Source organism: Mustela erminea, chromosome 8, assembly GCF_009829155.1.
Source record: "Mustela erminea isolate mMusErm1 chromosome 8, mMusErm1.Pri, whole genome shotgun sequence".
NCBI lineage: Eukaryota > Metazoa > Chordata > Mammalia > Carnivora > Mustelidae > Mustela > Mustela erminea.
In genome coordinates this window covers 32,196,956-32,211,921 of record NC_045621.1, presented here as the reverse complement: position 1 = coordinate 32,211,921, position 14,966 = coordinate 32,196,956, and the positions used below count along the sequence as shown (strand labels likewise).

The window sequence follows — 14,966 nt, the reverse complement described above, 5'->3', positions numbered from 1 at the left end:
CACGTGACTGGGGGGGCGGGAGCGCCAACCCCGGTTCTCCGCCCCACGTGCTCCGCTGTGTGCAGAAGCTTTGCAACCCTGCGCGCCACAGCTCCCTGCCTGTTAGTCTATGCTGCTGTGGTCACTTTGGGTAATATTTGCCTAGTCAGACTTCTTTGCCCTCAATTGCCCTTGTCACTTCGCATGTTCAAATTCAAGGGCCCCACCGTCCCCAAATTTAAAATGAGAGGAGGATGTAAGACCCACCTGCAGCCTGGTTTGGGGGGTTGGTTGGTTTGTTTGTTTGTTTGTTTGTTTGTTTGTTTTTACTAATTGCAAAGCCTATCAAAGGATGGGAAAGCCCAGCCCCGCTTCCTCCATGACTCAGGAAGAAATAAGGTACACCTTTCCTCGAGTGTGACCCAGAAGATGACCCAAATCCAGAGACAGCTTGGGAAATGTCTGGGATGTCCTGGAAACTAGGAATCCTACCGCAGAATCAAAGAGAGAGCTCATAACTTCTTCAGGAAAATGTGTTTGTTTATTTAAATTAAAAAATAGTGTGAAAATTACAAACTGTTAAATACAGAAGACAATTTTATACAACTTAATAAGAATAAGAAGGAAGTATATACACCACTTTTTTAACAGGCGCAGATAGAATTGCACCAAACTTCAGGATTAAGCAATGGAAAATGTGACAACGCACATGTCCCTCGCAGTAAAGCTTCAGAATTCAAGTGATTCCAGGCAAGGGGCCAAACTGAACTTGGCTTCTTTCACCTCAAACAGCCCCCTTTGGAGTAAATCCACACTCTGAACTTTTAAAGTGAACGGAGGGCCCTTTTTCCCCAAACATAAATGTCCTCTAGCACTGCGGGAGAGCACTGATAAACCAGTTCCTCTACTGTTAACCCTTATGGGAATAGTAGCGACTGCTATCTTCAATCGAGCAAGATCACGTTTAAAAAAAAATTTTTTTTGTTGTTGTTTTGTTTTGTTTTTACTAGAATTAAACATGACCTTTCGATGTGCTTCTCTTCCTGCTTGCCTTTAAGGGCCTAACGGGTTTGCTGCAAAGCTACCGAGGGCAGGAATACACAGAGACGTTAGCCAGCATTCCTGAACATTTGCTTTTAGACTTCTGGTTTCTCAGCTGAAGTATTAACATTCTGCTACCCAGGGAACTTTGCAGAGTAAAATGTGGTGTCAGTCTCCCGAGTTCACTGCTGGGAAAATGACAGCATGAACCGGGTGGCGATTCACCCTGAATCTCCCAGTTACCCAGTTACATGTGTTCTGAGTTTCCAACTGCTCCTTTAAATAAGCAGATCCGTTCTCAGACTAACTGGCCAAGTGGGAAATATTTTGTCCAAGCTTCCTCACACCAGGCCATACAGGATTTATCACAGAGTCTTAAAATCCAAAGACATCCTCCCAGCCCCCTGGGGATCTAGATTCAGGAGTCTCATGAAGGCAGTAAGCCTCTTGACGACATGCCCAAGACCACACAGCAAATCAGTGTCAGGGCTTGGGATCAGAAAACAGAACCTGTACCCCTGCTTTGTACAACCTCCATCTGAGTATGCCCTTCAAGGTCTCGGCTACGTGACAAAATGCCATATCACGGAGGCCCACTTTTATGTCAGCTCCCAGCTCAGAAAACTAGGCTGGGAAAAAAGTAGCAGCAGAGCTAAAGACTTGGCCTTATTCAACCCCACACCATCCCTTCTAGAAAAATCAGGAAGAGTCCCCTGCACAGCTCTTCAGAGTGCAGGTCCGATTTGGGGGAAGCCCTTCCAACCAAGAAAACATCATGCCCATGTGCGATGCTGGATGGTCTGAGGTCAGAGTCCAAGGTCATAGGTTAGACAAAGGGTCAAAACAGCAGATTCTGTTTTCTAATCCCAGCCAATATTAACAGGTTTATAGTTGCTTTTTTTTTTCTTACAGTATGCAAAAGAACCAGGTTTGAATCTTTTTCTGCCATCAAAAGCCCTCCATCAGACATCCCCCTGTAACCCAAAAGACCTGCAAAGGAAGCTCCGCAACCTGATGTGAGGTAAGGCCACAGGTACACTGTAGAGGTACTTACAGTCCGGATCTAGAACAAAGCTCTAGGCAAATTAGCAAATCAAAACCAATCCCTCCACATGTCCTAGGCATTGCGCAGCCGGCAGCCCTGGGAGTGGGCAGATGCCCTGGGGGTTACCCAGGACTTTCGGCGAGAAAACAACAGCAAGCACAGAGACCTGCCAAATTCGGAACTGCAACCCCAAGCCCCAGACCCCAAAGTCAAGGTGCACGCTGCCCATCTTTGGGGCTTTCCAGGGCCAGGTCTACACCGCAGGCCCGGCGTGGATTCCTGGCTGCTGACTCCCACGGAGTCTTGTCCCCCACTGCCCCCATGCAGGGGCTCGCCAATGGTCTCTTTAAAGTGGCAGCTGCCCTGCCAAAGTGAAACCAGACACGGAAAGTGTCCTTCCCCTCTCTAAAGGTGCTGGCTGACGGGGCCGCTTCCCGGGGCCCTGGGGGTGCTAGGAATTCTGATGGATGTTCTCTGAGGACCCTTCACTGCTTTCGTTGAGGAGCGTCTCTGAAGTCTCCCCCAGCTCATCATCCGCCCCCTCCTCCTGGATGGTGAGGTGCACGTCTGGGGAGGAGGACTCAGAGCTCACGCTGTCTCCTTCCATGGAGCAGAGGGTGCAGGACAGGGCGGGCGCCACGCTCTCCTGCAGCATGTTCAGCATCATGGGCACCTGCACCGACCTCAGGCCCGACACCACGGGCAGCGGCTTCATGGCCTCCCCCCAGAGCCTCTCCTCATCTTTGTACAGCAGCAGGAGGCTGGACTTCTTCTCCCGCCTCTTCGATTTCATATAGCCCAGCATGATTCCGATCAAGAAAATGCCGTAGAAGGACATGACAACCAGAACGTAGAAGTATTCATTGCCATTGCCGCTCTCACTGCCGGGCACGTGGGACACCAGGTGGCTGCTGGGGGCTTCGGTGCTGGGGTGCGTGCTGTTCAGAGGCTCCATCTTCAGCATTGAGGCGCCACACAAACGGCCAGGGTCTGCAGAGAAACCTGCAGGTTAGAACTTGCCCACGGGCCCGCAGTATAGGGAGGAGGCTGAGCACAAGTTTGTGGGATTGCCGCATCAGAAAACCTGACAAGTGCATGGAGAAATCCTGGTAGGAAGGCGCACAGAATAGCTAACGGCGGTTAGCCGTGAGAGGCCGGAGTGGATGGAGGGAAAGGAGGGAGGCGCAGGGAGAAAAGCAACAAGGACTTTCCTTTTTTAGGATATACACGTCCTCATATCTGCATTTCATAAAGCGAGCGTGAAGAAAGCATTGCTTTTGTCGTTTTAAAAGCCAAAGGGAAAAATCAGCTTAAGATAAGGGAGTTTAGAGAAAATAAATCACGTTTTAGTCACTGGGAAACTTTTTCTAACAGAGCAGAGAAGAAAAAAAAAAAAAAAGCTTCTCCAACGTAAACCTATTTTTAATTCAAAACTGGGTTTCCTGAGAACAGAGAAAGGGAAGGAAAACCTCATCTACTCACTGCACAGAATAGCCCTCTCTCAAATGTTTCTGAAGCCAAGTTGCATTGCTAACTTACCCAAGGCTGGCAAGTTCTTCTAAAGTCCCGAGTTGTTAAGTGGCCAAGTCCAAGAGCGTCCTTCCTCTCTGTGGGGCTCCGTGCTCTGACAACTCTGCTGCTGTCCTTGGGATATATAGTCAAGAAATGCATCGTCACGTGTTCTGGGAGGAAGATTTACAACAGAGGTTGTTCGTGGCAGAGTGAACAGCACTGCGGTTCAATTCACTGAACTCCGCAGCTGTGCACAGAAAGAGACTGGGAATCGGAGACCGCTCCTCACCGCCCCCCCAGCCCCGAGCCAAAGTTTCCAGGTGGCCCTGAAAACGAGTGGAAAGAGGAGAAAAGAATGTGCCCTGTTGGAACTGTTATCCCAAAGTGCGTTCTCATTCAAAATGAGTAAATGAGTTCATGCAGCATCTCCCTCTCGGGGAATAACCATGATGCCTCCGCAGATTTTCAAAGACAATCAAAGACCATCATTGGGATAAAAGACAGTTGGAAGCAAGTGCGGGATTTACTGTCAAGACACTCGCGCTTATGTTTCAGTTCTTCCACGAACCATGCAAATGTCATAAATCCTTACTGAACCTTTCTGCACCTCAGATGTCTGATCTGCAAACTTGCTGGGTGTGGGAGCTTTGACATGGGGAATCAGATGAGCTGTTGGAAACTTCTGAATCCCTGTCGGCTTCATCATTCTAAGATTTAAGGCTGCCTGGTACAGGGGAGCCTTTTTAATACCCGTCTTCTGCATCAAGCTCATACATTTATTTTTTATAATTAAAATATATCTTCCAGATTCTTTTCAGTCGCCTGCATGAAGTGAAAATGGGTTACGATGCAAGACACGGTGAACAGGTTTTCTCCTGTTCGATAGCACAGTGCTTCTCCTTTGTAGCGTCCCACAGAGACCATCCACACATCTCTTTGCTGTCTCTGGCGGGTCAGGGGAGGAGGAGAAATTCTTCTGGTGACCTGCTGAGCACAGTTCAAGCTTTTAAAACCTATGCAGACCCTGTGTTAAAATGGTCGCTGTGATCAAAATTGGAAAAAGGAATTGAGGACTTTGATGTCAGTCCATCCGCTCCCCGGGATGCTTATTCTAAGAGGCTATTATTCTAAGTTAAAGTAAACTGGGAGGGAGGCTCTGTTCCCAGTGGTCTGGTGGCCTATGAATTGCAGCCAGACTGTCTTGGGGAATCGACTCTAGAGAAAACATTTCTTGTGGTTCTGGCGTCGTTCAGCTGAAGCGGGGGGCGAGCATGGCAACATCCCTCGTTCCTATCTGGAACGTATAGAGCCCACGCACTGGGACCTTCATGGCGGCTACATGAACCTACCCAGGTTAGTGCCTGGCCCTAAGTCTGTCGGGATACCTGTGGAAGAAGCAGGCTAATGAGTATGGGATGCTCTTTCCCCCACTGTTCTCCTCACCTGACGGCTGTGTTCACCCATAAGGACCCAATTGCCTTCAAGGTATAACTGTTGAGCGCCCCAAGGCCAAGTTCATCTGTACACTGGACCTTTGCTCACACCAATCAAGACATCCTCACAGTGCATCAATACTTGAAAAGCTCCACAGCTACCTTGACCAAAGTAGACTTGGCCTCATCAACTTGTATTTATCTTGAGTACCGGAAAACTTCCATCTTCCGCTATGCCTACTGTGGTTTGTCAGGGTCATCAGAACAAGAGAGACCCGGGAGAGACAGGGAGGGACGTGTCTGTTGATGGTGAAGCCCATATTATAGATTATGTACTTTGGGACGTATGAGTTTAGTAATCACCCATCAACAGCCAAACACGGCAGACTGGAAATTTTGAGGAGGCAGACAGGAGATGGAAAAAAGGGAGAGCAGATTTAAGGAGCAAGGAAGCGTGGAACCTGGTGCCAGGAAGACAAACCAAAGCCCAAGTTTCAAATAAGAGAAATCCCCAGAATCAAACTAACAGTCCCAAGACAGTAAAACCAATAAAAGACAGATGAAGACCAAGAACGCCGTCCAAAAGACAAAGCAATTCCACGACACAGGAAGAGCAAAATCTTTCACGGGCATAAGGGAGGGAACAGTCCAGATGAAACTCTGCTGGATGCCTGCTTGGTGTCTCTGCTTCTTCAAGGACTCCATGCTGACTCGATGTATAGATGTTTCTCCTGTGCATCAGTGAAATGATGCAAGGCACTTAGCGCCCTATCTGCCAGATGGATGTGCTTCATGGGTGCTTTTTGGTGTCATCTTTGAGAGTGCTTTGTTGCTAATAAGAACTTCAGGTTGCTTGATGCGCGTATGCCTGACTCCAGATTTTTTATCGTTGCTCTTTCCTCTCCCACCAAGAATACAATTTAAGTTGTGGGGCTTGCAACCTCATTACACACAGCTCCAAGTTCTCTCCAGCTCTCACTCTTAACACTATTTTGAGAATTATGGCAGTAAATAATGGCATTAATAGTGAAGGAGGAAGGAAGAGCCTCTACAAAGTGCACTTTATCAGGGAGAGGATGGCGACACACGAGAATTATTAATTACATCTACTCTATGCCACAATGTTAAGAGACAGCAGTGTTAAAGAAGTAAATCCATCTTCCCCATATTTTCTCCTACTCTATGACTCGTATTTCCATGTTCTTAACAGTGTCTTTTGGAGAGCAAAACTTCCTTCTTATTGATGGAGACCAGTGAATCAAAATGTTTTATGGTTTGTGTTTTTTTGTATCTTAAGAAATTTTTGTCTAACCCAAGATCACAGAAATTTTCTCCTGTGAATTTTATAGCTTTAGCTCTTACACTTAGATCTATGATTCATGTCAAGTTAATTTTTGTGTGTAATGCGAAACTTATTTTCTTGTTGCGTAGTCCGACCGCTCCAACATTACGTATTAAAAAGACAATTCTTTTCCCATCGAGTTGTCTTGAAACCTTGATCAAAAATCAATTAATTATATGTGTAAGTCTATTTCTGAGCTCTTTATTCTGTTTTTTTGATCTATCAATCTTTGTATCAGTGCCAGGCTGTTTTGATAAATCCATTCTAAGCTGGCATTTTAAATGAGTCTAAGATTTCTGCAGTCCGTACTTAGCTGAGTGTCTCTAGTCAATTGAACATTTGGTGAAGGCTTTGCTTACCTCAGCCCTGTGAGGTAAAAATTACCATAACCATTCCATAGATAAGGAAACAGAAGGTCAGAGAGGCTAAGCGAATTGCCCAAGCCAGACCAAGAGTAGTAGGCTAAGGATTCAAACACAGGTCCGAACAATGCCCGAGTCCATTCTCTTTTTCCCTGCCCTTTGCCTCATTCATTGAGAATCAAGAAAGGGACTGAGTAAAAGTAGAAAAGAAAAGATGGGTTTTTTCCAGCTTTCTTTTAAAAAGTGAATTCCCGGGGCACGTGGTATCTCAGTCGGTGTAGTGTCTGTGTTCAGCTCAGCTCATGATCTCAGGGTCCTGGGAATCCATGCTCAGCGGGGAGTCTGCTTCTCCCTCTGCACCTCCCCCTGCTCCAGCTCCCTCTCTCTCTCAAATAAATAAAAACTGTAAAATAAAGAAATAAATAAAAAGTTAATTCCTACGTGGCCAGACGTAAATACAAGTGTGTATTTACAAACTGACTCAAGCATAAATGCTATCATGCAATTGCAAACTGTTTATTCTGAACTCATGCTATCAGAAACTTTGGGGGCTACACCAACCTTACTTACTTAGTATGTTCCAGAAGCTATCAGTGAAATAGTCATATTTTTATCCTATCTCCATATTGTCCTAGTAAAACAGTTTCCCTTGTGCTTATATTTACAGCTGATTTCTGATCTTGTTTTGATTTTTTTTTTTTCCCCTACCCAATCCCGACCCACAACTTTCTCCAGAGCTTTGAGTATTTTAACTTCCTGGTAACGTCATTTTCACCAAATGACCCTGGCCACACATCTCTGAAATTATGTTAGCAGCTTCTGTGACTAAACAAACTCGGTGATGGGATAAGAGCATCGTGGTGAGTCTCATCAGACTGAACGTAAGCCGGGAGTCCAGAGTTCTGACCCCACTCGGCCTCCCCCGTGCTACGTGACTGACTCAATTACATCATTTCTCTGTGTTTCAGTGCTGGCCCCTCAGGCATGTCAAGACTAGGATAATTAATTGTCTCCAGATACTCAGAAATGTCCCATAATCCACAAGGATAGCCATCTTCAGAGTAAGGAACAGAGCAGAACAAGATATGGGATCACCAGGCTGCAGGACTGGCCGAATATTGCAAAACGCAGCTCTCAGTGTCCAACCCTGATGTTGCTGTTCCCAGAAACCCTTTCTGAAAAGTTGTGTCTGGGAACTCTTGCTGTGGTCATCCTTTGTAATACCCTGAGTCACCGTCCCTGGACACATGCTTTGTAGCATTCCTAGCACTTGGAGTAAAACAGCACTGGGTATCTGCTAGTGCTCAAGAAGGTCTCCAGACCCCTCCTAGAGCACCAGCTGTGTCTCAGGGGCATGTGGCTGTGGGCAGGACATCACCCACAAGTGATTAGGATGCAAGAACTCGGCACTCTTAAAATTGGAGAATGCCTGATAAAGTTGTCATTAACTGGCCCTTGTTATTTATTCAGACTCTTTTTTGCCTGGTACTTATTTAGCAAATACTTGCATAGTGCCTGAAATGTCTCAGGACTGCTATAAACACCTCACAATTTTTTTTTCTTATTTAATCCTCCCCAAAAAATCCTGTGAGATAGGCTCTGGGATCATCCCTATTACATGGATAAGGAAACTGAGGCACGGAGTGGTTGGAGTAGCTTGCCCCAGATCACATGGCTAGTAGATGGCAGAGCTGGCCCCAGAAGCCAGAGCTGAGATTTTGAATACAGAGTCTTTGAGTCTCACCACCACCCCGCATGGCCCATTCTAGTTAACTGAGTGTCGCAGGCACAGCACTATGCCCTGAATCTGCAGGAGGTGAGAAAAGAGAGAGAGAGAGTCTCAATGTCTCCTGCAACCTGCAACCTGTTGGACACGGAGGACTGGGGCCATACCTGTACCTGGAAGAATCTGAAGAATCAGTTCTGGCTCTGAAGAAAGGCTGTTGAAAAAGGAAATCTCAGGATCCCAGAGTTTAGTTTCTGATAGGACAGATGTGGGCCACACAGGAGGGAGCTCAGGTCTGTCTAGACCTGAGATACAGACTAGTTCCTGCCCAAGATGGCAGCCCACGGGCTAAGGGAAGAGCTTTGTTCCCCACATCCAAAGAAAGGGCCTGGAATGGAGGCAGAGCCCATGGTCCTCCCCAACAATGGCTTTCAGTCTTCCCAAACCCAAGGGGAGGGGAGCACTTAGGGAGAGGGAAGGACAGAAGAAGTTTAACTGTAAATGAACTTGAAAGGTTCCTACCATCATGTGGGAGTAAACTATTTAATTACCAAACAGGGGCTGCTTGGGGAGACTAGAACAGCCAGAGGACTTTTTGTTACCTAAGAGTGACCAGAAAGGCCGTGGGATTGGCTCCCAGACTTCCACCCTGGGGCAGGGGAGGAAATGGCCCCAGAGAATGAGTCTGAAGAAGTAACAGGACTCATCCTAAGGGTTGCCTTGTGATGACACCCTGCAAGCCTTGCCTGTTCATCAGGAAATTACACGTGCAGAACGCTGGCCCCAGTGCCTGCAGCTGTTGAGTGTCCGCTTATCACAAATACAAAGCAGGGTTACAAAAACACAAAAAGACAACATATGGGGAGCTCCATGGCAGGATCTACCTTAAATTTAAGTTGAAGAACTGGAAGTGATTGTTCACAGTTTCATTCCGAGCACCTAGAGTAGAACAGTAGCAAGAATGTTCCAGGGACTCGTCACAGACGTTCTTATTTAATTTCCATAAGACCCCAGGGCAGGCTGTTCTGAGCACAATTGTATAAATGTAGAGAATGGGGTCTGAGAAGGCAAGGAGCTCATCCTGCTCCCACAGCAGGACACGGCAGACCTGGGATGGGCCATCCTGCCTCCCACTGAAATCATGCCAGACACGTACTCCGTTCCCAGGACGCACACTGCTCGGACGTCGCTGGTCACTTCCTCTGGCCCCAGCTAATAAAGGGGTCAGGACTGGCTTTAGAACACCACTGACAAAGGGTGCTCGTGAAGGGCTTTGGTGGGTCCAGTGGAGGAGGGCAAAGCGGACAGTTTTTTTTTTTAAAGTTTTGAAGCCCTTCAAAGATTTTCTTAAACCCTCTAGGTAACAGATTATAACACGGGGCCCAATAAAAGCTAAGAGGCAGACTATAGTTAATATAGTATTACATACTTGACAGCCGCTGAGAGTAGATGCAAAGCATTCTTCCCACAAAAACCGAAAAGTGAGCTGTGTTAACTATGTGAGGTGATGGATGTGTTAATTATCTTGGTCTTGGTAAACATTCTACCATGTGTATGTATACCAAATGATCACATGGTACCCTTTAAATATATACAATCATATCTGTCCATTATTCCTTAATAAAGTTTGACAAAAAGAAACCTAAGAGACAGAGCTGGAGTCTAAGTCACAGGACAGCCCAAAGCCAACAGGCCATAAGAGTCTATTTTGCCACAGCCATAACTGTGCAAGCAGTCAAGGTCAGCCCCGCTGGGCATGGAGAATGGGCAACTATCCAAGCACTGCTCCCCTGTTGAGGTCCTGTCGGCAGGATTTACCTACAGGATAACAGCTGGAACGAAAAGAAACCAAAACTAGCTCTTCATGCAGGGTAGCAACTGCAAAGAGGCATCCTGCTTCCTGTAAGAGATCAAGGAATGAAGACCTGGATACGGGCATGTGAAGTCTGATACCCAGAGCCATGCTAAGAGAGCAAGCATTCCTTCTGAGCTCAAGAAATAATTCACCCCTGCACATAAGCAAGAAGAGAGTGTCAGAAATGTTGATTCATACTGAACAGTGAGCATGAGGAGAGGAGAATGTACCCCTGCTCTGTCTGGGAATGAGGGAGTAATGGGGAGGGGGACGTGGGAAGTGAGAAAGCCACACAAGCATTTAGTCATTGTCCACCAGTTGGATGGCTTCAGAGCTTGGTGTCTTGAATTAATCTTTCCAGAAATTTCAACCAGACCCCATCACAATCCTGGCCCTGTGCTCCACTGTGCATAACCTAAATAAGTGATATATTCATTTGGTCTGTATCTCTTCATTTACTCATTCACTGATTCATGTATTCAAATAAGTACCTATATCCTACAACCTAAACAAACAGGTATTTTGTAAAATTAAAGGATCAAAACAATGACAAAACATTTATATTGATTATAAAGAAAAGAAGTCAAAATAAAAATTGGAATTGGACAACAGTGGCTGGCATTGGAACTTTGTCAGATCCTAGCTTCCTGAATAAATGATATTAGCTTCCTCTTTGAAGGAGACCAAACATTTGTCTACAGTGGCTCACACTCCTCCCGGCAGCTCAGACATGGGGCTATGATCCCCATCTCGTGCTGGATCATCATGGCGCTGCTCAATCCTTCAGCAATTGCCTAGTGTGAGAGCAGTCAGGCTCAGCCCTGGGATGACTCCATGACACAGGTAAAACCCATGGAAAGCCAGGCCCTCAAAGCAAGTCTCCTGGTGAAGTGAAACCATTTTATTTTTTTCCAGAAGGAAAAAAAAAAAAAAAGTCTGAGGCTCACTTGACAGTAAGTACCCTATTGCCTTTGCTATTATTTCTGGTGTAAAGAATTAAAATTTTTCCTAGAAGTGGAAAGGCAAATTTTACCTCTTCCATCAGTCTAGGAAAAGGCTAGTTAAATTATCCAAGCCACCAAGGCATAAAGAAAAATAATAATCACCACAGCAGTGAGGAATGAGTAGAAAAGCAGAGGGATTAAAAATACGGGTTCCAGAATCAGAGGTCTGCACTCAGGTCCTAGTTTCTGCCACTCACCAGCTGTGTGGTCCCAAGCTACTTATTTAACCTGAGTCTGCTTTGATGAAGGTTGTTGTAAGGACTAAATGAGATCATCTATAGACTTCGTATACTGTCTAGCAAGTACTAAGCACTGCATAACTTAAGTGTCAATGATTAGTCCTTACTGCGGCCAGGCAATGCTCCTAACAATTTTTTTTTTTAATGTTATGTTAGCCACCATATAGTACATCATTAGTTTCTGATGTAGTGTTCCATGGTTCATTATTTGCATATAACACGCGGTGCCCATTACAACATGTGCCCTCCGTAAAACCCATGATGGACTAATCCATCCCCACCCCACCCCTCTCCCCTCTGAAACCCTCAGTTTGTTTCCAGAGTCCATAGTCTCTCATGGTTTATCTCCCCCTCTGATTGCCCCCCTTCATTTTTGCCTTTCTTCTCCTAATGTCCTCCCATGCTATTCCTTATGTTCCACAAATAAGTGAAACCATATGATAATTGACCATACGATAATTGATAATCTACTTGACTTATTTCACTTAGCATAATCTCCTCCATTTCCACCCATGTAAATGCAAATGGTGGATATTCATCCTTTATGACGCCTGAGTAATTAATATTCCATTGTGTATGTGGACCACATTTTCTTTATCCATTCATTTGTTGAAGGACATCTCAGCTTCTTCCACGGTTTGGCTATTGTGGACATTGCTTCTATGAACAAAGACAAATTCTAAATGGATGAAAACTTCAATGTGAGATGGGACTCCATCAAAATCCTAGAGGAGAACATAGGCAGTAACTTCTTTGACATTGGTCAAAGCAAATTCTTACAAGGCATGTCTCCAAAGTCAAGGGAAACAAAACGAAAATGAAGTATTGGGACTTCATCAAGATAAAAAGCTTCTGCACAACAAAGGAAATGTCAACAAAACAAAGAGGTAACTCACAGAATGGGAGAAGATATTTGCAAATGACACCAGAGATAAAAGGTGTCAAGATCTATAAAGAACTTCTCAAACTCTATACCCAAAAAAACAAGTCAAAAAATGGGCAGAAGACATGAACAGACACTTCTCCGAAGAAGACATATGAATGGCTAACGGACACTTGAAAAAATGTTCAACATCATTAGCCATTAGGGAAATTCAAATTAAAACCACATTGAGATACCACCTTACACCAGTTAGAATGGCAAAAATTCACAAGGCAAGAAACAACAAATGTTGGAGAGGATGTGGAGAAAGGAGAACCCTCTTACACTGCTGGTGGGAACACAAGCTATTACAGCCACTTTGGAAAACAGTGTGGAGGTTCCTCAAAAAGTTAAAAAGTAGAGCTACCCTATGACCTAGCAATTGCACTACTGGGTATTTACCCCAAAGATACGGATGTAGTGAAAAGAAGAGCCATATACACCCTAACACTTTTTTTAATTGAGATAATAATTGCCACACCATAAAATTCATGATTTTAAAGTGTACAATTCAGTGGTTTTTCATTTATTCACACTGTGCAACTACTGTCACTACCTAATTCCAGAACATTTTTATTGTCCCCAAAATAACCCCCATACCCATTACCATCACCCTGCTCCTTCCAACCAAGAGCCTTCTGTCTGTATGGATTTGCCCACTTTCGATATTTTATAGAAATAGAATCACATGGTTTGTCTGGGTGGCTCAGTTGGTTAAGAATCTGTGCCTTGATTTTGGCTCAAGTCATGATTTCAAGGTTGTTGAGATTGAGCCCAGCTTGGGGCCCCACACTGGGCATGGGGCCTGCTTGGTATTCTTTCTCTCTCCCTTTCCCTCTGCCCCTCCCCCTATTCACTCTCTCTCTCTCCCTCCCTCTCTCTTTCAAAAGAAAGAAAAGAAAGAAAGAAAGAGAAAGAAAGAAAGGAAGAAAGGAAGAAAAAAAGAAAGAAATAGAATCACACAATATGTGGTCCTTTATGACTGGTTTCTTTCACTTGGCACAATGTCTTCAAAGTTCGTTCATGTTGAAGCTGATGTTAGGACTTCCTTCATTTTTAAGGCTGAATGATATTCCTCTGTGTGGATCTACCCCATTTTGTTTATCCATTCATTGGTTGGTGGATATTTATGTTGTCGCTGCTTTATGACATTTGCGAATAATGTTGCTGCAAATATTTATGTACAGGATTTTGTTCAAACATACATATTCAATTCTCTCAGGTATATACCTAGGAGGAGGGTCACTGGATCCTTTAGGAATTCTATATTCAACTTTTTGAAGAACCACCAAACTGATTTCCACAGAGGCTAACAATTCCATATGCTTGCCAACAATTTTGAGGGTCCCCTTGGCCATACTTGTTATTTACCTATATTTGATTACAACAGTCCTAGTGGGTGTAAAAGAATATCTCAGTGTGTGTGTGTGTGTGTGTGTGTGTGTGTGTGTGTGTGTGTGTGTGTGTGTGTTTTAAGATTTTATTTATTTATTTGACAGACAGAGAGAGGTCACAAGTAGGCAAAGAGGAAGGTGGAGGGAGGGGGCAGGCTCCCTGCTGAGCAGAGAGCCTAATGCAGGGCTCAATCCCAGGACCCTGAGATCATGACCTGAGCCAAAGGCAGAGGTTTAACCCACTGAGCCACCCAGGCACCCCCTCAGTGTGGTTTTGATATGTATTTCCCTGATGGCTAAAGATGTTGAGCACAGGCATTATGTTCATTTGTATATATTATTTGAGAAATGCTGTTCAAGATTTTGCCCTTTTTTTTTTTAACTTGGGTTGTCTTTTTACTGTTATGTTGTAAGAATTCCTTATATACTCTAGATATTAAACCCTTATCAGATACATGATTTGCAAACACTTTCTCCTAGTCCGTGAGTTGCCTTTTCATGTTCTTATTAGTGACCTTTGATCCACCAAAGTTTTTAATGTGATAAAGTTCCACTGATCTCTTTTTTCCTATTATTTCCTATGCTTTTGTTGTCATTTCTAAGAAATTGTTGTCCATCCAATGTCACAAAGATTGACACCTATGTTTCCTTCCAAAAATTTATAGTTTTGGCTTTTATATTAAGTTTTATATTAAGTTTCTTGATCTATTTTGAGTTAATTTTGTATATGATGTGAGGTAGAGGTGCAAATACATTATTTTGCATGTGGATACATTTTCCCCATTGAATCGACTTGGTACCTTTCTGGGAAATCAATTGACATAGATATTTGGCATTATTTGGGAGCTCTCAATGCTATTCCATTGATTTATATGTCTAGCTTTATGCCGGTACCACATTATTTTGAACTCTGTACCTCTGTAGTTAAGTTTTGAGATCAGAAAGTGTGAATCCTCCAGTTTTCTTTTTCTTGTTTAAGATTTTTGGCTATTCTGGGGTTTTTGTAATTTCTTATAAATTTTGGATTCAGCCTGTCTCTGCTAAAAAACAAAGACAATTGGAATTGTGATAGGGATTATATTGACTCTGTAGGTCAGTTTGGGGAGCATTGC

General features: G+C 44.4%; 1 protein-coding gene across 2 annotated transcripts; it reads right to left on the bottom strand.

Annotated features, from left to right (window-relative positions):
• Window positions 1–506: 506 nt before the first annotated feature.
• KCNE4 (potassium voltage-gated channel subfamily E regulatory subunit 4) lies at window positions 507–3,962 on the bottom strand. Of its 2 annotated transcripts, none has more exons than XM_032355162.1 (2): window positions 3,601–3,962; window positions 507–3,055 (listed from the first exon to the last, which is right to left on the bottom strand). In XM_032355162.1, exons 1-2 carry the CDS (start codon window positions 3,734–3,736, stop codon window positions 2,517–2,519), a joined length of 675 nt encoding a protein of 224 aa, XP_032211053.1. In that variant the 5' UTR covers window positions 3,737–3,962; the 3' UTR covers window positions 507–2,516. The 2 variants fall into 2 exon arrangements, with proteins under 2 accessions (XP_032211053.1, XP_032211052.1); XM_032355161.1 differs by having other exon boundaries at window positions 3,605–3,950.
• Window positions 3,963–14,966: the final 11,004 nt, after the last annotated feature.